The sequence below is a fragment of the Anarhichas minor genome, unplaced genomic scaffold (assembly GCF_050575085.1).
Source record: "Anarhichas minor isolate MPS153535 unplaced genomic scaffold, ASM5057508v1 ptg000024l, whole genome shotgun sequence".
NCBI classification, from domain to species: domain Eukaryota; kingdom Metazoa; phylum Chordata; class Actinopteri; order Perciformes; family Anarhichadidae; genus Anarhichas; species Anarhichas minor.
In genome coordinates, this window is record NW_027466470.1 from 10,579,712 (window position 1) to 10,602,944 (window position 23,233).

The following is a 23,233-nucleotide window of genomic DNA, read 5'->3' on the forward strand; positions in this document are numbered from 1 at the left end:
TGTGGAACTTATTCTCCTCTACCACCTTCTTGTTGTAGCCTCAAACCAAATAATCACCCTTCATAACACTATGTATGAGCTGAGGGCCGATATGGCATCAACATGATCTAATAAAAGACTTGTAAAAAGGAAGCGGAGTAATAACCTCCTTCTGCATACCCCAAAACTAAAGAGGGAGAGAGGGAGTTTAATTAGGAAGGTCTCAACAAGCACAGTGGGGCTGTTTCACTAGATATGCATTGAGGTATTCGTAGTCAGGTTAGTAACCTTTATGAGAAAAAGGATTCACTTTTCGTGTTTTTGTGATCCTGAAAAGTTCAGAACATCAACATCTCTCACTCAAAGACAGAAAACAGAGAGCCAGAATGGTGATGGGCCACCACAGGAAAGACTTGGAGTTGATCCACTGATATGCGGCTGCCAACATGCATACGCAGCATCAGTATTTCAAGGTGACTTCCTTGGCAAGTTTTGTGGTTTAAAAGAGTTAGCATTACAATAAAATATTAATTTAACGTTCCAACCGGCCGACACACAAAGGTGGCAACTAGCTTGTGAACATCGTGGAGCATTTAGCTGCTAAAGAGACCGATATTTCAAGGGGTTTGGGGGAAACCAAAACAGAGCTCAAGGGAGAGTTACATTTGCCATGTCACCAGAAACAACAAAAGAATGAATGCTAATGGTGCTCCGAGTCTGCTGGGTGTGTGAATGCGTGAATGTTCGCTGACACAAGCTGAATTCTAAATGAACAAAGCCTGGATATTAAGTTGTATGATGACAAAATAACAACGACAATGGTCTTTAAAAGAAATCCCTCATGTAAAATAACCAAAATTGTGACAGATAATAATGTGTTCAGTATCCCCGTCACTGAGAACTATGGATTTTCATTTGCATGTTCTTCTGTAAACATTATAAAAACTTCAGTCACTAGAACAATAACATCATCACTCCCTGAAAACATGCATTGTTCTTAGATGTTTAAACAACACAGTGGGCCTCAAAGTTGAAGTCAACTCAAAATGATTAAACTGTAAAATCTCATTTAGCACAACTCCATTCTGCTAGTTGTGCTGTATATCAGCTCGTCTGTCCTTTTCCCTGGTTTAGTGGGAAGAAAATAAACCTGCCTTGTATTTCTGAAATGAGCGAAAAGGACAGAGGTATCAGCCAAACACAACCTTGCTCAGGGGGGGAGCACACAAACAGTCGACCCGGTCCTTCTAATTCCCGCTGCGCGCTTCTCTCACCTGGCAAGTGTCTCCCCAGGGAAGGTGACAGAGGTCGTGATGCGGAGGACGGGGGGGCCAGATGCGAAAGCAGAAGCCCCGGGAACCAACACCAACACCCCCCCCCCCCCCCCCCCCCCCATTAAGTGTAACCATAGCAACAATCTGAGCGAGAGGGGGGGGGGGGGGGGGCCACTAACTCTCGAGGGGTCTTTTAGTGTCAGGGTCAGTGCAGTCGCCTTCAAACCGCCTCTCTACAACGCTAAGGAGAACTACTTTGCTTAAAAGGAAATTCATAAACACGTTGTCCCTCTTATGAAAACAGCATGAACGTGTTCTTCGCCTTTGACTCACAGGTGATACGGTTTGCCACATGTAGAAGGAATCTTCGGTCTCAGGTTGAGGTTGAGTGACATCCATGACACACAGAGGCTTTTGTGAAGGAAGCTCCACATTTTCAGTGTGTAGTGTTTCTTCTTTTGGAGTCATGAGTGGAACATGGTGACAAGATCGACAAGAAGTGAAAAAGTACATCAGGCACGGCACACAGCTTCTCTTTGCTCGTGCAGTTCACCTGCCTCGACGCACAGCTGGTGAGCCATTTGAGGCTTTTCCCCACGGCCGCGTTACATAATATCGGTGTTTGTTCAAAGCACGATGAATCGCAATTACAAAAAGGCATCTACACGAGATATTCATATTCATTTAAATACCAATTAGCACATTACAGAAAGACCGTGCAGTCATTGTCTAGATTCCTGGTGCATTAGGTTTGCTTAGCAACAATGCAACGTCAAGAATGATAATCAAAGTGGTTCAGTTTCAACAGAGGGTTCGGAATTAGTGTGCGATCTCATCTCAAGATGGTCTCTGGTTTTCTACGGGGTTTCCATGTTTTTGTCCACCGCGTGCTTTTCATCTTCCTCAAACTGGCTTATGCTGTAGATAATATTTAATCTATGGATGAACCAGTAGCTAAAGATTAGTTCTCTCATAGCTGCGTATCTACACACTCACTTTTCAATCTTTCCCGATCAACTTTGAATCAGCTGCTAGATAACCAATATTGTACATATCGGTAAGTATAAGTGGCGCCTCATGTTTACTGTGTGTCCTCACTAAGCCAGGCGCAATTCAAAACATGTTTTCCTTCCCTTTTGGCTCGGTGCCCATTAAGCTGACGTTTTTTTAATGCTGCCTACAAACTGGGTGGATCTTTAGTGCGAGCAGAGTATTCTAGTGTGGAACCAGTACTATAGGCTATTACTCATTCAAAAAGTACTTTACTGATTCGTCAGCAGCAGAGGTAATGCGTATTACTGGTGACTTTACTTTTGTTACTCAGCCCAGCTCCATCAAAGGAACCTTTAATAAACAACCCCAAATGCTCCACATCCATACATCACAGCTCTTGTAATCTCCACATCCCCCCCCCCCCCCCCCCCTCCTCCTCCTCCTCCTACTGCCCAACACCGCCTGTAACCCTCTCTATCATCACTCCTTTAGTAAATATAGCCGGTCATATATAGATCATCATATATTGATTGGCTATGTCAATAATCAATAAACATGTGTTGTCATTAAGCTGAAATTATGTTCTCAGATATTGTTTTATTTATAAAAAAGGAAAAAATGTGAAACTATATTAAAACACGTGTTCACAGTTTTCATAACGAAATGTTTGCTCATGCAAAAGGTGTTATGATTGTTGTGTTCTTTTAATTTAGCTGGTGTAAAATAGACCGTCTGAATTGATAGCGATGCATCCTTATCTCATGATTGCTTTCACACTACCTACCTTTTGTGTCCTCTCGTGTTAAGTAGAGCATTATCTCATTTTTAACTAGGAATCCACGATTAATTCATGACTGACTTAAGCCATTAACATTAATATTCAACATACTGGATGTTATATAATTAGTGAAAACATTGACAATAGACGCGTGTGAGAGATTAAGATCATGAATGTGTGTGTGCTCAAATATGTAATGTGCATTATAAACATTTTTTGAATTAGTTTAAAAGCGCCTACATTATATAGATTCAGAAAGAAAGAATAATCAACAACGTCAGATATGTTTTGAAGAGTCGGTAGACGAGCTGAAGATGGGTTCCGGCTTCAGTCGGAGTAAGGTCACCTTTTGGCATCTGGGTTGTGACTCATTCATCAGAGGGGGAAAGGTTAGGCTACACGCTTCTGTGAAAGTGCACGTCATGCATGATCATTCTTTACTCTAGGCTGAATGATGTGCATCCTGTCCCGTATTTAGTCAACATGTCACATCTCATCTGTGTGTGTGTGTGTCTCTCTCTCTCTCTCTCTCTCTCTCATCCATACGGGCCTCGCATGAGAGCCTGACCCAGTGAACGTGGACTCAATATTGTATGTCCATACATCTGCACTCACGTCACATGAACGCAGGGACATATATGACTGACGGGTGATATGTGTGACGAGTATCCATCATCACCCCTCGGAAACCTCCGGCTCCTGTGCCACATGAGCCCACGATCGTGGGGGAACACCTCTTGTTTCTGCGTGTCGCATCAGACGGCAGCAGATCTCAGATGACAGAAGGGCCCAGAGGAAATAAGTCCATGAAACATTAAGCAGAAGCTTCCCTGGAGGAGACTGTTATTCATATACATACATCTTCAACCGAAGGCTTATCCAATGTGACATGTCTGCAGCAGCTTTTTTTTTTTTTTTTTTTTTAATGCCTATACTTCAGCCCTACACACCGGGCTTAATCACAAGCGCACGGCGATGGGACTTTGACAGTGGGCTTACCGAGGGGTAAGGCACGGCCCAATTGATTCCAAGTGGCTGCCAACGTCTTATCGGCCTCTCGCTAAGCACCCTGCTAAACGGCCCCTGTCTGAATGCCATTGTGGCTCAACCAGGAAGAAGATTTAGCTGCTCCTAAATCACAACTATACAAGTGCGCTTATTGTGACGTCCGCCACTGGGAGGAAGTGCGGGGAAATTGGGTCGAGGAAATATAATGAGCGAGGTTATTTAATGGAAAAGAAGGAAATGAGCAATAACGCTGGTGAAAGACGGAGGTGGGAGGGGATGGGAGAATCTGTGACAGGAGTTGTAAATCCGCATTTAATGCAGCGCTCTCAAATGGTATCCGCAGAACATCAAAGAAGCCCCCCCCTACTCCCCTCTCGCAAAAATCTAAGAAAGCAAAGCACTCAGAGGATTATTCTCCTCCAATCGCATATACGCTCACACCGACGGGATCCTTCACCCCTCACTAACAGACCCCCCTCCCACACAAAGAGAGAGAGAGAGAGAAGTATGCGCCTGAGAAGAAAGGTGGAAGATGCAAGGATATGTAGAGAAAAATAAAAATGAAAGTGAGGCTTTGCCCTTTTAAAGGACAGATGGGTATTCAGGCCCAATGAGAAACCTTTAACAGATGCCGGTATCTCCTCCTGGAATGGGTCAAGCTTCAAATACACATTTCCCATATGTGCAACCAAGAGCATCATTTCGGTTCACCTTACCTGCTTGGTAAATGCCCACATATTTCCGTGCACCTATATGCTGCCGGTTTGTCCGTTATATGGCGGTTTAGTCTTCAAGCCTAAACAAGGTAACCCTGATGACATCACCGGGGGGTTATTTCGCATGCTGTGTTCAACCAGAACACAGGGTACATTTTAGAGGCCGTGCTGCTGCATGTAAAGTCAGTAAAAAGACGTGAGTAGATGTGAATACATGGCAATTTGCACACGGAGGTGCAAATTCAGACACAGATGTGTTGGTGCTGAAACTGACATGAGGGAAAAGATGCACTTATCCCGGGGCTTTACCAATCTAGTGCTGCATCATAAATGCACAGAGACTATAGGAAAAAAGGAGAGCAGCGATGAGAATAACAGAATGAAATGGAGTTCCTGGTGAGTTCTGAGATCAGTCAATTTGGGGTAAATAAACTGCAGAAATGGGCCAGTGGGCAAATTCAAGCAAATAACACAAGAAGAAAAATAAAAGTTGTGTTTCACTTTCTGTCTGAACACAAAAACTCCATTCAGAGAAACAGAAGGCATTTCACAAACGTTTTCACCAAGGATGCATCCCATAGCAAAAGCAGGGCTTTGGGTATTGGCTAATAGAGGGTATATACATATAGAATAAATATGAATTTATTGGCCCAATTGTCACTCATACCCAATTCAGCTATTTGAGTCAGTATCTGTCCTATGGATATTGCTATTTTCACAGGTTATGTAGTTTTTTTATGACATTAAACTGACGTTTATGGGTAAAATTGGTGAAATGCCTCTTAACTAAATATTTAGAGTGTTAGAAAACCACTTCTGGCAAGAGTCAGGACTTAATTCCGTCCGTATTGTCAGGATTCAGGCAAGCTAACAGAGTATCTGAGCAGACACCTGTACATCAAAATAAAAACATACAGACACAAAAGCACACTGAGAATAGTCAGTCCACAACAGACCTCGGATAAAGTGCCCGGGAAAAGAGGATTGCAGCCCTGCATTCACAGATAATCTTTGGAACGAGGCAGGGCAAAGAGAAACCTAGGAATTCTGTTAACAAAATGAAGGGGGGGGAAAGAGCATCAGGGCCGCTTATCTCTGAAAGGCTCCTGCTACCCAACCGGGTCAGATGAATAAAGAGGTTTTAACCTAATTTCTCACATCCACCACTGTTCTGACCGCAGCGAGCGACAGACAGCGTGTGTAAGTGATGGAATTAATCCAGTTTTTCTGACATGAAATACACAGCTGGAGCCATATGATAAATGCTTTTTGGTTGAGGCTGCACATCAAAAGATGCTGTCTTCAAACACATTTTCAGCCAGTGTTCTGATTTCCATGAGGCACTTCAAATGAACACTACAAAATAGTGAGCACATTTGGGTCTGAATATGCCTTGATTCAGAGTCTAACAAGAGCATTTTAATAAAAGAACACAAATATGATAATAAGGACAGCAGTTTGAGTGGCTCCTTGGTGGCAAAGACAAAAGCAGATTAATATGCATGGTGGAGAGCAGTAATAGCCCTTGAACTCATTTACTTCCATCCCGAGTAATGACTCATCACGTGGAAGATGATGGTGAGGGTAGGGTGGAAAGAATTACAATAAGAAAGTTTATCAGAGGATTGCACTGCCCCCTGCTGGACAAAGCAACGAAAACACTTACATAAGAGAGATTACAGTCGTTCAGTTTTACCTGCAGAGCTGGCTGAAATGATTGGATCATACATTCTTATTGTTGTCAAAACTGCTGTCTCATGAATACATAAACGCACAGGGATGCAAACATGTGTGTGTGTTATTTGTTCGTGCTTTTACAGTTGATGTGGTTTAGTTACTGCACTGTATATGTGAACATGTCTAGCAACATGTGCAAGAGAGTGTGTGTGTGTGTGTGTGCGTGTGTGTGTGTGTGTGTATCCGTGTGTATCCTCCCTCCTTCAAATGTGTATGGCTTCAATTGTGAGACATGTAAAGCTTTTTAATTGGTTGAGAGGATTTGCAAAACGAACAATTTCCTTGAAAAGAACTGGTCACTCAGCCAATCACAGGAAATCCTCTGCATGTCGGTGCCATATTAAAGACGTTACAACATATTCTGTGACCTATCAGATTGTATGATCTGTAAAGAAATTTCAGCTATATTGTTGGTCTTCCGTTCAGTTACAGAACAACTCTCCTGAGGCTGGGCCCATTCACCTGCTTAGTATACCTCAGTGAGGTGGAAGCTTGCTCCAACAAGGTCTGAGCTCAAATCCATCCCAACCCTGATCCAAATATTTCCCGTTTACAGCACTTGATAGAATTAAGCTTCATTCTTCTACAGACAAAAAGGTGGAGACATCAAATGTAATGTGTCTAACGTTATTGTACAATTCCAGGACTATGCAGGTCAACGATTGGAGGTAGAAGCAGAAATTGTTATTATTATTTTTAACTGTTCCCGTTAGCTCACATAGTTCATAAACTGTAGCTTCATAAAACGTAATATTTACATGGGCTATGTCTATTCATCACAACAAACATCCAGCCTCATGTTCACAGAAACTTTTTCAAAATATGAACAAAAAAAAACAACGTCAATGTCTAACCTGCAGTGGCATTTTAGGTGGACAATGATGCAAAACTACAGATGCAAAACCAAAACATTGCACAACATTACAATTTGACACAAGGCGCTATTTGAAATTCCCCACACTCTTTAACACAGGCTGAATGGCACATACCGGTTCTCCTCGTGACCGCAGTGAACTCAGCAGACACTCAGATCTCCGTGGTCAACTCAGCAGACACTTGAATTTTAGTGCACCTATATGCTGAAAAAACCTATATGCTATTTTGGAAACCGGATGTTGTCTGACGGTAATCTTGCACCCTTATTTGACATCTTATTTTGAAAGCCGGATGTTGTCTCACGTTAATCTTTCCGCTAACTTTGCAAAGTCCTTCGCTCGCTCCCGATCTGTGCCGTTTGAATGCGTTTACCGTGAATTTCAGCATATAGGCGCACTAATATTTAAGTGTCTGCTGACTTGACCGCAGTTCCTCGTGTTGCTGTTATGCTGCTCTGTTTGCACAGTCCTGTGGTTTTCATGTTTGGTAATCCTCTCAGAAGGATGCTTGTGATTATTGTTAAAGCCACTTCTTGACCATCGCCTCCTAATAACAACCAGAAGCAAAAAAAAAAAAAAACGTCTTCTCTGACATGCTTGCTGTCATATTTTTAACAGCGGTTTTGGTTCTCAACACCATCCTGCCGAGGTGTTTCCTGTCATGGTTTTTCCTCATAAGTCACATTGTTCATGTTGGCTGCAGTGACTATCTACCAAATACTAACTTCTGCAAACGTAGCGTGCTAAGTAGCTAGCCAATCAAATAGCGGAGTGGCAATGCGCAATCAGCTCCAAATTGGTGTCGTTGGCAAATGCTTTGGGCATGCGCACTGTAGTTTACACACTCCGGTCACTTGACTCTGCAAGTGTGAGGCCAGCTCCACACTGGCCTCTGAAGCCAAAGTGCCATTAAAACACCATTTTAAATATATTCTACCCAGTCACTGGCCTTAACTTGTAAATAAGGATTAATAACAGCAGCATTTGAGGAGTTTTATGCCATGTATTAATCCAAAAGTATTCACTCAGTACCACTAAAACCAGCAGGTGGAGTTTTTCCCGCACTTCCTCCATATGCCCCATGGCCTCTAGAAACTTGCACTAGTGTAAACACACCAAGTAAATGTGTCTTTAATATTCTACTTTGATTAAACACTCCACTAATACGTCCTGTTTCTCGCTCCAACAACTTCATGACTGGACTTGAGTGCAGTTGATGATTGATTAAGCTGTTTTAGGAATATTTGAGGTTGAGTGGTTTCATTTAATCCAGAACCAGTTGCTGTATAAAGTCTCACTAAATACATTCGTGTTTTCATAGAAGTGCATTAAACAGTCTTTCTTCTCCTTCAGGTTCACTGAATCAACAACAGAACAAAGCATGGTGCATTTTCTTTTGTTGCTGTAGTTTTCCACTTTCAATATTAAAAATCCAAAATATGTTGACATTTCTTTTTGTGCTTTACACCCAAAATACATTTACATCTACAGTTTCTGGGCTTTTACTTTGAAGGTGAACTGACTACAGAAAACATCGTGAGCTTAATAAATGGAAAATTGAGATGTTTGTAAATAATAAAACCTGATTGAAACATTTTGTTCATGTATAGGGTCAATAGTCACAATAAATATTTCCAAACAAAACATAAAATCTTTAATGGAAAGATGGGAAGACATTTCTTTGATTTGAAGTATAACAAATATAAACATCTGACGAGAGCATCAACAAAAACCAAAAGTAAGAGAGCAGGGATTGTCTCATATCGAAGCTGAAAGCTGCCTGTGGCTACAGAAATAACATCCATCCTCTTTTTGGAAGCAGTCAGTGAGAAGAAGTCCTGTCAAACAGGACCTGAGAGGGAAACATTTACCCCAAACGTCCCAGAGCTGTGCTCCGTTTTTCTGTTCATGATGTCCTGTATGGTGGAGATGTGCAATGGTTCGCTCCGGTCCCTCCGTGGGACCTGAAGCAAGTCCCCCCCCGCACAACAGGGCTTTGGACGCCTGCGTCTAAACGCCCGTTTCTCCGGCCGGGTCTTTGGTGGAGGGAACCCATCACAGACTTGGCTGCAAGCTGTGGTGATGCCACAGAAGGAAGGGTCATCCGAATGTGAAGACCCCTCTGAGCTGCCCTCCGACGGCGAGTCTCTAAACAAAGGTTGGAGCAACCTTCTGGCGAGGGGTGTGGGGTTTGTGGTGACGGGTGCACCGTTACATAAAACAGCTCCATTACACAGTTCTGGAGCGTGAATAGAGGGCTTCAGAGTCTCCACTTCCTCTGTGGGTTTCATCTTACGGCGTCTCCTCTGTGTGGGAAAAGGCGAGGGAGGAAGAACTGTTAACTGTTAATCAGTTACAACCTGTATTTCAAGCTGATATCTAACAAAAATAAACAATCTAATGTTTACACACCTTTCTGTTAGCTGGACAAAGACTCTGTGTCTCCTCTGGATGCAGTATTTCTGGGCCTGTGAGCCAAAGATTGAGGTTAATTTCTACCAAGATAACAAAATGGCTCAAACTCTTATTTATTCAAGATATATCAAAAAACAACCTTGAAGCAGATTCATATTATTACCCTGATAGCACTTGTGTAGTAGAGCCTTACCTTCAGTGGCGGCAAGTGAGTGTATGAGTGGATAGGATGCACTCCTCTTCAAGCCCGTCTCCTCACAGGAAGAGAACTGCCTATTAAGGGAACAGTAATGGTTGAGGAACAAGGCTGCGTGTAGCAACCTTTATTAAGACATGAGTCACGGCTGAGTCATCACTTAAGATTCCAGCTGCGATGCTCTCGATGATGAATTGCATTAATAAACTTGCTTAATGAGTAGAAGCCGTTCAAGGCACAGTAACCTCTGCTCGTTAGATGTTATAGCCCATTTAGAGATGCCACTCAGTGCTTAGTCACACTTACCCTCTCCACTCGAGCGGTTTCTTTTGCCACCATGTATGTGTGGCTTAATCTTTCCTTGTATCTTGTTATAAAGATAATATTTGTCATCATATATATATATTTTTTTTTTTTTCCCAGTAGAAAGTACACGTTTGATTGTCTCGCTACCTTTCAGGACAGCAGTAGGTGTAGCTCTTGGGTATGGGTGGCTCTGGTTCGGTGGTTGGAGGAACGGTGGCGATGCGGCAGTGGTTTGCACACAGCAGCAGGCCGAGACACAGACACAACACCAGAGACAGCAGCAGGTAGTTCTGCCTGTCTGACACCTGGGAGACAGACCATTGATCATATCATTAAGAAAACAGCGGCAATGTCTGATGCATTGTGACCACGGAAAAATACAGTGAGGAAAATGTATATATAGTATCCATATAAATGAAACATGTTGCTGTAACAGAATACAGTTACAGTTTATGCACCCTTATTACAGTTACTCCCCAAGACTGGTCAGGACCCACGTGTGATCCTAATGACTTGGTCCCAGGAAAAGACTCAATTTACTATCAGGCTGAAAACAACTCCTGATTACAGATGAAGGCTTTGTGCATGGAGCGTTGTAGCTACCTCCTCCTGCAGCTGGCCGACTCTGACAGACAGGTTGAGGACCAGCTGAGTGAAATTCTCCAGCTGGCCCTGCAGCAGCTGAATGGACTCAGTCTGACGCTGGTCCTACGGGAGGAAGAGGACAACAAATTAAGCAACCGCGCTCGCACACACGATCACGTCATTGAAATGGTATGTGTAGGTATTAGGAATAAATATTTGAACGTACAATGTTGTTTTTTTCTGAGTTTGTCACTACGAGTGACCCTGTTCACATTACATGTAGTCATTTGATCGATTGCTAGAATTAAGATATTGATTAGTGCAGCTATAAACCCACAGAGGAAATAAAATCTGTGGCAAGACTACTCCGCCTGGCAAGACTTTTAAATGCATTTTGAATCAATAGAACAATATGGTTTTGTGACAACTCACTTTCAACTGTCTGGACTAACATCTGTGCCCTTTCATTGCCCACCTGTTCCTCTGCTATTCTAGAAGTGTTCTGGAGTTTAATGATTGTTGTGTTGAAAGCCTTCTGCATCTCCTCCATCTGCTTTCGATACCTTGAGTCAAAACATGGAAGATTAAGTCTGAATATCAGCCTCTACTCAGTTTAAAAACAAACCATACTTTGCTTTTTTTTCCTCTCTGTAGCACTCTCACCTCTGGCTTAGCTGCTCCAGGTAGCGTCCGCTGAGTGACATGTTCATCTCCAGGGCCTTGATGCGGTTGTTGAGCCTCATGAACACGGACTCCTTCTGGCTGGAGCCGTGCACTGTGTTTCCGTTCTGCTCCGTGCCGTTGGGGGCCTCGGCGTAGATGTCTGAGAGCGACGGCGAGGGAGGCGAGGGAGGCTTGCCACCTGACGATGTCGGGATGTCTTCCGCGAAATCCTCCGTTTTAGTTTCCGTGATGGCCGAGAGACCACCGGAAGAGGGCTCAAGTTCTGTTATGGCGTCTGGAGCAGGGTGGGATACCTCAAAGGAAGTAGTGCTACCTTCAGGTACAGCTGGTGGGTCGGGGTGAGGTTCTGATTGAGGGGAGGTGGTGGGATGGAGAACTTTGGATTCGTCCGTGCTATCTGGGGTTTGCACTGAGAAGTTTGTCTCCGGTTTAGAAACCTCAATGTCAGACTTCTCTTCTGTTGGTGCCACTGAGGCATCGTCCACTGCTGCACTGACCCCGGGTTTTACATAGATGGAGCCACTGAGAGAGGCTGAAGGCTCAATGTGCTTCTCTTCTGCCAGCACGTCCTGGCTCTTCTCTGGCTTTGGCTCCTCAGAAGACAGCTGTGGTGTCGCCACAATAGGGGTAGGTTTGGCAGAGGATGAGTCAGTGGCACTGGGTTCGGGGAGGTTCGAGGTTCGACTGGGCTCCAACAGAGGAGGTTCAGACATAGACTCTTTATGAGATTCAACCGCGTTCCCTGGGGGAGGTGGCGTTTCTGACGGTCTGGCTTCGCTCTCTAGCTCCTGTTCGGAGGCTTGTTCTCGTTCATGGGGCTGATGTACCTCACTGGAATGCTGCTGAGGTTCAGGGCAGGCAGAGGGAGTCAGGGGTATATGCGGCATGGGTGTTAGGATGGGAATAATCATTTGCTTTCTGTTCATAGTTTGGCATCTCCGTTTCTTGGACAGCAGGGCTGAACACTGCCAGTGGAGATACTCCTGGAGGGAAGCTGCGCAAGAGCAAGAGGAAGCAAAGGAAGTAAGTAGTGAACAGTAGTTCTGGCGCTCATGCTGATTCCTTTTCTCTTTTTCTTCATCAAACTCCTCCTTTTCCAAAAGAGTGATTGTAGAGCTGATTGGTTCTTCCTCCTCTTTCTCTAAAGGGAAGACAATGTTTTCCTCCACTTGGAGGAGCTCTAGTTCGCTTGTGTCAGCTGTAGATGTCTCCGACTCAGAGCTCTCTGAGGACGGGATATTGGGGTCTGGAAAACTCTCTTCCACTTCAGAGTCTGGACTACAGAGGGAGAAGGACAACATAGTACATATAGTAAATACAGTAAATACAGTAAAGGAAAAGAACAACACAACATCTAGAGAGCATGTAGAGCAACCCTCATCCACTATTTCACAAACTACTGGCTAATGGAAAAGCCAAAGTCCAGGTATGAGGAACTAATAAAAGCTACCCGGACATATTAAGCGGCAGCCATGATAAGAGCTGGTTAAATTCTTTAAGTGGGAACAGTGCTTCAGTGCTTCCTTTCTGATCTCTTTTAGCATCAGGTACACTGGACCATCCTTTACAGAAGCAAAGGCAATAACACTTAAATCAGTCAGTATAATGAAATTACGTTTCTTTGTTCAACTCTGAAAGATGTTGCAGGACTCATGACATGCACTCACACTGAAGTGAGGTCTTCAGTGGTGGATGGAGAGCTGGTATCAAGTTGGTCTGATGGCTCCGTCATGTTCACTTCCTGTGATGAAAGGTTACCTACAAAAAGTAAACAAGAAAAGCAACATTGAGAGCGAACACACAAATAATCATCGGCAACATTTATTGTCAACAACTGAATCGTTGGATAAACGGACTGTGAAAAGGTTGTGAGAGAAAACTGGATGTCGAAACGTTAAGCTAGGTGTTGCGTTGGTCATACCTTGCATCTCTGAGCCTCCACCGAGAACATTGACAGCAATGTTATTTACCATGTCCAAAATCACATCTGAAGAGAAACATGTAAACACAAGTCAATACAGTTGTCCAGGTTTGGGATAATGGTGGTCAACTTTATGCAGTAGCAATCCATGTTTACCCGACTTACCCTTTGCTGATTCAATCAGATTGTTGGATAACTTGACTTCACCATGTGCATATCCAGGAGGATAATCTGTAGGGAGCAGTGTACTTAATAACACGCACCAATCCAATGACAAACCATTAATGTTTAATGATAAGTATGAATGTAAAACCACTTGAAATTCTGGGATTTTTGGTGCATTAACCAGAAACATAACACACACATGCACAGTGCCCTTTCAATGGGACTAGTTTATTATATTATCCTGTGTGATACAAACTGTACCAAATTGGTTTGTGTGTCTTGCGTGCTGAGAAAATTCCTAATATGTGATGATCTACGTTCTCACCCAAGTCATCATCCTGATCATCTGGTCTTTCTGCGGGATCAGCGATCTCCTCGTACTCTTCGACCATGCTTGTGCCAAACACCCTGGCAACAAAAAAGGTACATGCAAATCATTCTACAACCAAGCTCACGTTACAGTGAAACCTAATCCGTCTCATCTAGCAACATAAGAGTGATCCACTCTCAAGGCTAGGAGAGCCTGTAGGAGGCAAAGAGCTACACGAAAAGCCTACAACACACACACACACACACACACACACACACACACACACACACACACACACACACACACACACACACACACACACACACACACACACACACACACACACACACACACACACACACACACACACACACACACACACACACACACACACACACACACACACACACACACACACACACACACACACACACACACACACACACACACACACACACACACACACACACACGTCATATACTATAGGAGAGTCCTCCAACAGCTGGTCTCTTTCTCAAATTCTTCCACCTCTTCGGTACATAAGCCAGATATGCATTTTGCAGAAGTGTAAAGAACAGCTGCTAACATCTGCATTAGCTCTCCTTGTTCCCACCGTGTGTACAGTACAGCGTGGACAAAGACTGTGTGGTCGGAGTGAGCTGGCCATGACCACATGCCAAATATTACATAACATCATCCGACACCATCTAGAGCTCCTGAAGTATGCAACAAGCTCTCATTAGGACACACTTTAAGCCAACTGGTTTAATCAGCGTTGATTAGAATAGAAAAATGCATAATCAACTAAAAAGACATGAAACACAAAACAATAAAAATGAAGTACAATGACAAGAACATGACACATCCATAAAAATACAAACATGTCGCTTTCGTGTTCCAAAGTAAGGTTTCTTAATTCTTACTTATTAACTATGTTAATGATTACGTACCTTATGAGACTGAGGGGACAGAAATGTTCAGAGCCAAAGTGAGAGACCAGCTCTACCTGAAAAAATAAATAAAATACGTATTCAAATATTGTCATGGAAGTGGGCGATGTATAGAGTGCTGCAGGGATGACGTGTTTTTGTGGGCCCGGAAGTTAGCATCGCACTGGTTCCCTCGACAAAAAGCCATGGAATTTTCCATTGGATCTTGGATTATTAAAAAAAAGCTCTGTGGCAATTTAACACAAGTTATTTTTATCTTTGCAGTTGTTCAGCAAGACAATCTTGACAGATGAACACCACTTCTATGATTTTTGAAGCGTGAATGCAAAATAGGCAGAGGTAAAAAGCTAACGCTAGGCTATAAGAGCATGTACAACGTGGCTGTACAGGCAGACTGGTTGTGATGACGTTTTGCAGTCTCATTTAGACATTTAAAGCAACTGCCTTTTTTAAGACACGTAGGAGCTTCAAAATCCACAAGAAGGGTAGCTACTGACGTATTTAATGTTGTAGAACAAAGCGTTAAAATCTCTTAAACTTGTGTTAATCAGTCCTTATTACAGGCATCGAGCCAAAAAACCATTGACTTTGAGAGAAGGGAACCTGAGGTGCTTGAGGACTCTTTCCCGCAGCACTCTATTGTTGTCTGCGCCGTGTTTTATTTTAAATTTGCAAACAGCAAAGCCGTGATTTTGTTTTATTGTAAAATCAACACAATGAGTTAAAATGAAACAATGACTGATTGCTAATAAACCTGTCAGTATCGGGTAAGTTAGATCATTTGACATAATATGCGTTTTTATTTGATGACAACTCATGGGCTTCATTTTAGGAGTTATCAAATGTTCATTACGTGAGATTCTATTCAAAGAGCATTTATTGAAGTTACAATAGGTTAGCAGTTAGCATAGCAAGTTAGATCTGAATGTGTTTAGAGATGATCACACCACTCAGACAAAACGAAAGACACAACCCCCCCCCCATGTTTACTATTCAGCTCACACAACCACAGACCTCTACAAGAAAAGCAGGCTAACCTTTATGTACTTGGTGAACATCTGAAGCAAGAGAGACAGAAAAAAAGAATTAAAAGAGGCGTACACATGCATTCAAAACAGGACCGAAGAGCGTATGTCGCTTTTCATTTGAGTCACTTCAAAGGCAAATCAACCAAATGTCAAAATCTAGAATGTTAAACACTACATTTTACATTTCAGAAAAGGTCTGGTGCTCTTATCCATAATAATAATACCAAATGATAAACACTGATATTGTAATCCACAAAAGGCCAAGACCTCATTTTCTACAGTGAAGAGGCCAAAACCTCCATCGAAAGAGATTCAGAGAGAAAATGTACCGAAACAGCTGGACAGTTAAATACTCACCTGCATTAAGAGATTACAGCGATTCCTCTGCACGACATTAGCACAGAGTAGAGACAAACGCAATGGTGAAGTGTCTAGAAAAACTCACCTTCACATATTTAGCATAAAGATGCTCATCTAGTGGGAAGCTCTGGACTGTGCGTTCATCCCGGGCGTGAAAGGTTCCCAGCTTCAGCCACTTGTTTGTCGGATATCTACAGGAGAAGGTAAATAAATAAATAGAAAGAATACCAAAATTGGTATTAAACTGGTGGATACTGTATGTGTGGTAGCTGCAGTGCATACCTATCACTGATGGAGACCAGAAAGTCTTTGGGGGTAGAAGAGAACAGCTCAAAGTTAGCGATGTCCAGCTGCTTCACCTGGATGGGCTCACAGAGCTCAATGATGAACCTGGGCGAGAGCGAGATAAAAGTGGAGGTGAAAAGAAATGTCGTCAGGTTGAACCCGTGGATAGAAAGCAGGAGATGCAAGCATACTACATACCAGATTTTATTGCTACAGGGGTTTAGCATGTACAAGTCCATGTTCTCCTTCAAAATGGCCGAAGTGCTCTGTATGGAACAAATTCACAGATTAACATGCGCTCGTATTTGTCACGATGTGAACATCCCTCAGAGTAAGCAGATTCCTCAATAGGCTGTAGTGTCAAACATATGGTACCTTTGCCTCTGGGTTAGCGCCAAGTAACTTGGCTCCACACTCCACTGAGGCGTAGTTATTGAAGTTCTTCTGGACCTTCTTCACCGTAGGAGGAGCGCCATTGTTAGAAGTATGAGTGGACTGAGCTATTGAGAGGACAAACAGAATAAATAACCGGAATATGTTATGTTCGGAATCATCAACCTTAACACAACGTTGTAAAAAGGACAAACTCGGACTCGTACTCTTTTCATTCTCGACCTTCATCATATTCCGCGTCCACTCGTCAAAAGTGGGAATGTCCTCGGGGTCTTTGCTGCTCACACTGGAATCGGTGCTTGTGGAGACAGGGGACCTCGGGTCCTGTCAAGAGATAATGAGAAAATGAGAGCTGGGGCACCTCCTTTGGTAGAGAGAGGGAAAAAATAGCTCACTCAGTATCCGAGGTCCTTACTTGCTCTTTAAGCACGTTTGATGCGTTGGCCTCTAGATGTTGTGTGCTGGGACCAGTCTGAGGTGGGTCACCGTGGGTTTTAGTACCTGCAGTGTGAACATTGGAAGTGTTCTCCAGAACAACTGGAGGACTGCTGTGAGAAAAAAAAAAAAAAACATTGTTGTTTTGTTTTGGAGTGGAAGAGTCCCATTTGCCTTTTAATATGACCTATAACCAAATGCTGCTGCTTACAGTGAAAGCCAACCTGACGACAATGCTAGAGAAATATTTCTTTAGATATTTTTAGCTCACTAAGTAGGGCACAAGGCTCACCGCACCCACCTGTCATTGTCATATGGGTTATTCTCTTCTTCTTCTTCTTCTTCTTCTTCACAGTGTGCTGGAAGCAGGACAGAATCAATGACCTCGGGTTCAGCTACGTCAGCTTCATCGTCTGAAACTCTGAAATTAAACAACAATCCATGTTACACTTTTGCAGCCATTTTATTTGCAGGGAAACGTCAAAAAAAAAGTTAATATTTTAAAGGAAGTTGCTCTCTTACAGTGCTGTTACCCGAAGTAATGTACATTTACTGAAACACCAGAATGAGATACAGCAAAGCAAGTATGCTTTAAAGATAACCGACAGATTAAATGAGCTGAACAGCTCTTGTGGAGATAACAATATCTTGCCTATCTGGGATGTTGTCTTGAAGATTATGGGTGTTTGAGTTGTCTTCAAGCTCAGCAGCAAACTCAGAGACCGGGTGGGAGGAAGGCAGCAGGGAGGCTGAGTCCTGGTCTAGAGTGATGGAGGTTTCAGGATGTTGATTCTCTGAGCTTTGCTCAGGTTCTGGCTCAGGTTGCAAAATTCCTTTGTCTGCCTCCAACTGTTCCTCTACAGCCGGCTCCTCTACTTCAGAGGCCTGATGGATAAACACAGAGACATTTGAGCTGTGGAGGGAAATATTAAGACGGTTGGATTCATCAACCAAACACTTAAAGCTTCACATGCTGCAGGAAAGATCAATAGAAAGGAGTGGATGGTACGGTGCGGATCCAGTTCTAAAACTGTTGTGCTGCTCTGGAGGAAACCAAATGGAAAAAAACTTTGGAAATCTGTCTTTGAAATGATCATTCACGTATGTTAATAATTTGCTATAACTATACTGTACCTCTATATATTGGTTTTCATCCATTTCTTCTGTTGGCTGCTCCTCTATTTGCCGATCGCCCTCTATAAACTGCTCATTTTCAGATAAGGACTGGGCAGGTAAGACCTGGTTTTCCTCAATCTAGAGAAAAGCACACACAAATCCATACACAGATAACATTGACACCATAAAGGGGACAGTTCAGTCACAGAAGCCAAATCATCCCACTGATACTGTTGCTTAAATCAGCTAGAAACTATATAATGGAAGTGTATGGTCACATGAGTTTTGTTTATTCAGCAACCTGTGACACCTCTGGGCAATGAAATGGGTTGCACTGTGATAACATACAGCTGATGCTACCTTGTGATGATGACTCCTTTCCCCCGACTCTTCCTCCGAACCGACGTCCTGTGAGGACACGGGCCTCTGGGCCTCTTGGTGCGCCTCCGTGCAACCGACATAACCACTAGGGTCCCTACGAGACACGGGGAAAGAAAAGCACTGTCATCATTCCATGCGAGTCAATTTGTCTGAATGTGGGTCACTTGTCCTGGTATCTGGGAGAGAAGTATAAGTACTGCATATGGGTATTCATAAACTCTTGAAACACGCGTACTAAACATTGTGTTTGACTGCAGTAAGTTATACACAGTGGAAGCTGCAGCCCAGTCTCACAGCATGACGCACTGAGAAAGTCCCGGCGGCCTGGACCCCAACGTAGACTATTTATCTTATCTGTATGCAGAGTCCGGAAATGTTGTCCTTTTACAGAGAGACACCTCAATCAAGCTGCATATTGCTCAACCCGAGTGTAAGGCCTGAAAAATGAATGTGAAACCTACAATGTTATATTTATATTTCGATATGTTCCGTTTTTGTCCGTTGTCTGAAACCTAATGTGTCTGTCACTTGTTTAGTGACAAGATACAAGTGAACATGAAAATAAAGAATTAAAAACATTTCATAATTAGGTAAGTTTCACTGTGTAGAGATATGAAAGGCTTGTATGTTTGTTTTAAACACCACAGTTAGTTACTGTGCCAGAAACAATGGTCAGGTTCACTGAGTCTGTGCTCCCCCCTGGGAGGAAAACAACAATAATTAGCAGTAGCAAGGCTTTAAATAACTGCAGTAATGAGAAGTTCCTGTGGGGGGGGGGGGGGGGGATCCCCGTTGTACCGTCTCACAGGCCACACTTGAAACAGCGACTGCAGACTTGTCAACAATCCAAGCAATTATCTGGATTTTATTCTGGATTCCAGGTCAAGTACTCTACTTGGCCAACGGCCACCGGGCTGGCTGACGCAACTGCTTTGTTGATCTGACTTGAGGGGCCAGACATGTTAATGAACAACAGAGCAGTTGTTTTCTAATTAAAAACCCCCAAAGGAGCAAGAGTGGTATTAAGGCATGCGCTTTTACAGAGCACGTTGGATATCAAGACTATTATGCAACACATTAAACAGATAAAGATGTCTCCCACATGTGCAAAGATCATATTGATGTGACACATCTCTGAATGACAAGCGAGTCTCTCAACTTCAGTCACATGACATGATGCATCATCAACTGCTCCAGTTTTCAACCTGTGTAATAATGTGATAAGGTGATTTAGTACGTGGCGATATGGCACCACATGTGTGGTGATTATGATTTCATGCACTACTCAACTTATTAGCCCCTTTCATACAAAGTGCTTCAGATTCACAGAGCAAGATTACAGTACAAAAAAAAAAACACTACAGACAAAATAAATAGACAATTTTAAAAAAACTCGCAAGACAAAAACTTTAAACAATACAATTTTAGTCCCTTAGATAGGCTCAAGAGATAGAAACAGTGTGAAAACCAATGATTAAGACTTCAAAACTAAGGCAATAAATGCAGCTTAAATAAAAGCCAGGCTAAACAGATATGACTAAAGGTTTATTTTAAAAGTGTCAATAGATGGGGAGCCCCTCAGATCCTCAGGCAGAGCGTTACAGAGAATAAAAGCTCACTCCCTCAACAGGGGCCATAATCAATGTTATCAATTACACCTGTGTTTTACTCCACAAAAACTAAACTAACATCTATAAACTGAGAAAATCCCACAGCTTCTTCTTGAATTGTACCAGCGCTGCAGAATTAAATCGAAATCGCAATATGGCCTTAGGCAATTTTCAAATGGCAGGAGGCCAAATATTTGTTAAGAGCAAAATGTACATCATAAAACTATTGTATATTAAATACTGTCGTGCTGCAGAAATGTCCTGGCCTACACTTTAAATTCTACAGACTGAAGGAAAAAATAAATCTCTTTAGTACAGATCATCGCAAAAATGTCAACATAATACCTTAAATGTGTGTCAATGGAATTGAGAATGATTATGTTGAAGTTATCGTACCCTGTAATACAGCAAATCATATCGCAATATCGGTCAAAATAATTTTAAAATGTTTTACTGTTCTAACAGTAGAGACAGGTATCAAAAGGTTAAAAAAATATGACCACAGCTTCAATGAGAACCCAAGCTATGCTGGTGAAAGTAGGCCAGGTCAACAACATAGATATTAATACACATAATAACACATCATACCACCTCCTCCCTTTACTCTCTATCTGAAGTACAGTAGTCGGTGTGTGTTGCTAGTAACAACTTGTTACTATCCTCAAACATCATGTCATGGCTGCAGCCCCTCATCCTACATAATCCTTCTCTCTGCTGGCTTTAACGTGCTCTGTCAAACCCAACAACTGACGTGAATGACCAATAATCCTGTCAAGAGCTGATGAACCAGATCTGTCAGGTCGGCTAACGTTAGCTCTGTGACAGTATGGCTCGTGGGACTCAACAGTCATTGATATAACGTTAGACTCGGCAAATTCTCTCGTGTTTTTTTCAGTCAAAAGTCTTTCACACACGTTATGTTGTCAGTTTGAGTTTAAAGAGATTGATACGTGACAACTTATGGCGGGGCTATATGTAACTTACGTCAATTCTTCTAAATCACTCAGTAACGTATAAGCACCATTAAGGTGTAGAAGTATACGTTTTAGATAGTTACTATCTTAGGTATACAACTTGTTATCCATTTATCTATATGTTAGCTGTGTTAAACCTAGCTAACAAGCTACTTATGCTCAGCAACTCAAGCTAACCGTAACAATGACAACAAGTCAGAAGTCAGCCAGGTGCCACATCACAGCGTCATGTTTACTCCAACGTTATCTAGCTAGCTAGCTAATGCAATACTTTGAGATGGATTTACAGTTGAATAGTTATTCACAATCAATGACGTGGTAATAAGACTCAGTCCAAATGGGGCAAATTAAATCAACTTACCGACAGACTACAGCGACACACAGCAACACTGACACAACTCTCCATAACAGTGGTTTCATCTTCATCCCTCTCCTGCTGGGACAGACATCCTCACCGTGACGTTACTCAGAAATACGGTTTTCTGCTTTGTCTCTTGAGTTGTGTATAGTATTAATTCCCCCGCTGTTTCTTGTTAACTTAGCTTGCTGCTTCCCCAGCGAAGTGTGATGCTAACCGTTGTCACCTCCCCCCGTACACACACAACCTGTTTTTACCGATCGTCAGCGGGCGACTCAACCGTCCAATCAGAAGGCAGAGAGGCAGTTGCGCAGTTCACACTTAGCACGTGCTAGAGGCGTTCGTTTCGAGGGCAATGGTTGCCCGCGTGGGTGGTGCTTCTTTTAGTGAGGTATTTATCTTGGCTACTCCGTTCAAATGTTAGATAGTTAGATAGATAGATAGAAAGTTACTTTAATAATCCCGCAAGGGGACATTTTTTTCGCTACAGCAGTATTTATGGTACAGGTACAAATAACAGAGTAAAAAATATTAAACATAAAAATGCAAATATAAGAATAAAAATACACAATATATACAATGAATTAGAATAATATTAAAATTAACTAACTAAACAATAGTGCAAAGATTTAACAAAACAAAACAAACAAACAACAGTGTAACAGAGTTATAGTCATGTAATTGATTTGGCCAGAGGTGATGTATTATAAAGTCGTATGGCAGATATTGAAATGGTCCCAGAATATGATAAATATGACTCTAGTCACTGAGATGTGGTGTTCAGTGGGTTGATAACATCTGATGGTCAAAAAAAAATTGATATACATAAACTCAAAAGTTAGATTTGTAGTAAAACCGTGTTTGAATACGAAAACATCTCATGAGATAACGTTTCTGTACATCTATGTGCAGTAAAAGCAATTTGTCAATTAAAAAAATAAGTGTTAATTGGGCCGTGGGAGTTCACTTTTCTTTTTTCAGAACAGAAATACTGCAGTAGGCCTAAATTGAGTCCAGGCTGCCTAACAGTAAATGCATGTTGATGTTGAGGTCACTAGATGGAGCCAACTACACAACATTCAAAACGATTGTTTTAACCCCCAAGGTGAGGGCAAAAGACGAAACTTCTTAAGAGTATAACACTAAATGAAAGGGGGCACCTCCTACATGAACAGCGCTGTGCCCAAAGGTCATACCCTCATCTCTAATGATATGATCACACCAGAGCAGCACTTCAGCTACTGTAACCACATGGCACATGAGCAGTCAGCTTAAAAGACGTATTAGGATAGGACAGATATAACTTTCCCATCATCTAACATGCCAGCTGTTGATAAGTAAATCACTGCAGTCCCTGTTTATCCTGATCAAGCTCCTTTGAAATGAAATACTTTGTCCAAA

The 23,233-nt window shown here is 42.4% G+C and overlaps 1 protein-coding gene across 1 annotated transcript; it reads right to left on the minus strand.

Annotated features, from left to right (window-relative positions):
- Positions 1-9,000: 9,000 nt before the first annotated feature.
- LOC142956245 (SUN domain-containing ossification factor) lies at positions 9,001-22,075 on the minus strand. The gene is made up of 24 exons (XM_076097708.1): positions 21,836-22,075; positions 18,870-18,984; positions 18,528-18,647; positions 18,046-18,278; positions 17,695-17,814; positions 17,374-17,506; positions 17,165-17,282; positions 16,941-17,065; positions 16,764-16,831; positions 16,563-16,670; positions 16,366-16,471; positions 15,930-15,950; positions 14,893-14,948; positions 13,958-14,040; positions 13,633-13,698; positions 13,468-13,533; positions 13,214-13,304; positions 11,526-12,824; positions 11,338-11,425; positions 10,881-10,985; positions 10,425-10,582; positions 9,969-10,048; positions 9,773-9,828; positions 9,001-9,666 (listed from the first exon to the last, which is right to left on the minus strand). The coding sequence occupies exons 1-24, from the start codon at positions 21,898-21,900 to the stop codon at positions 9,202-9,204; spliced, it is 3,945 nt and encodes a 1,314-aa protein (XP_075953823.1). The 5' UTR covers positions 21,901-22,075; the 3' UTR covers positions 9,001-9,201.
- Positions 22,076-23,233: the final 1,158 nt, after the last annotated feature.

Bases quoted from the DNA above. Each gene is read 5' to 3' on its own strand.
- LOC142956245 (XM_076097708.1), bottom strand. From the start codon at position 21,900: ATGAAGATGAAACCACTGTTATGGAGAGTTGTGTCAGTGTTGCTGTGT. The intron at 15,951-16,365 runs GTGAGTTTTTCT...CTCTTGCTTCAG, and splicing joins TTTATGCTAAATATGTGAAG to ATGTTCACCAAGTACATAAA. The intron at 13,534-13,632 runs GTAAGTCGGGTA...GTTTCTCTTCAG, and splicing joins TCTGATTGAATCAGCAAAGG to ATGTGATTTTGGACATGGTA.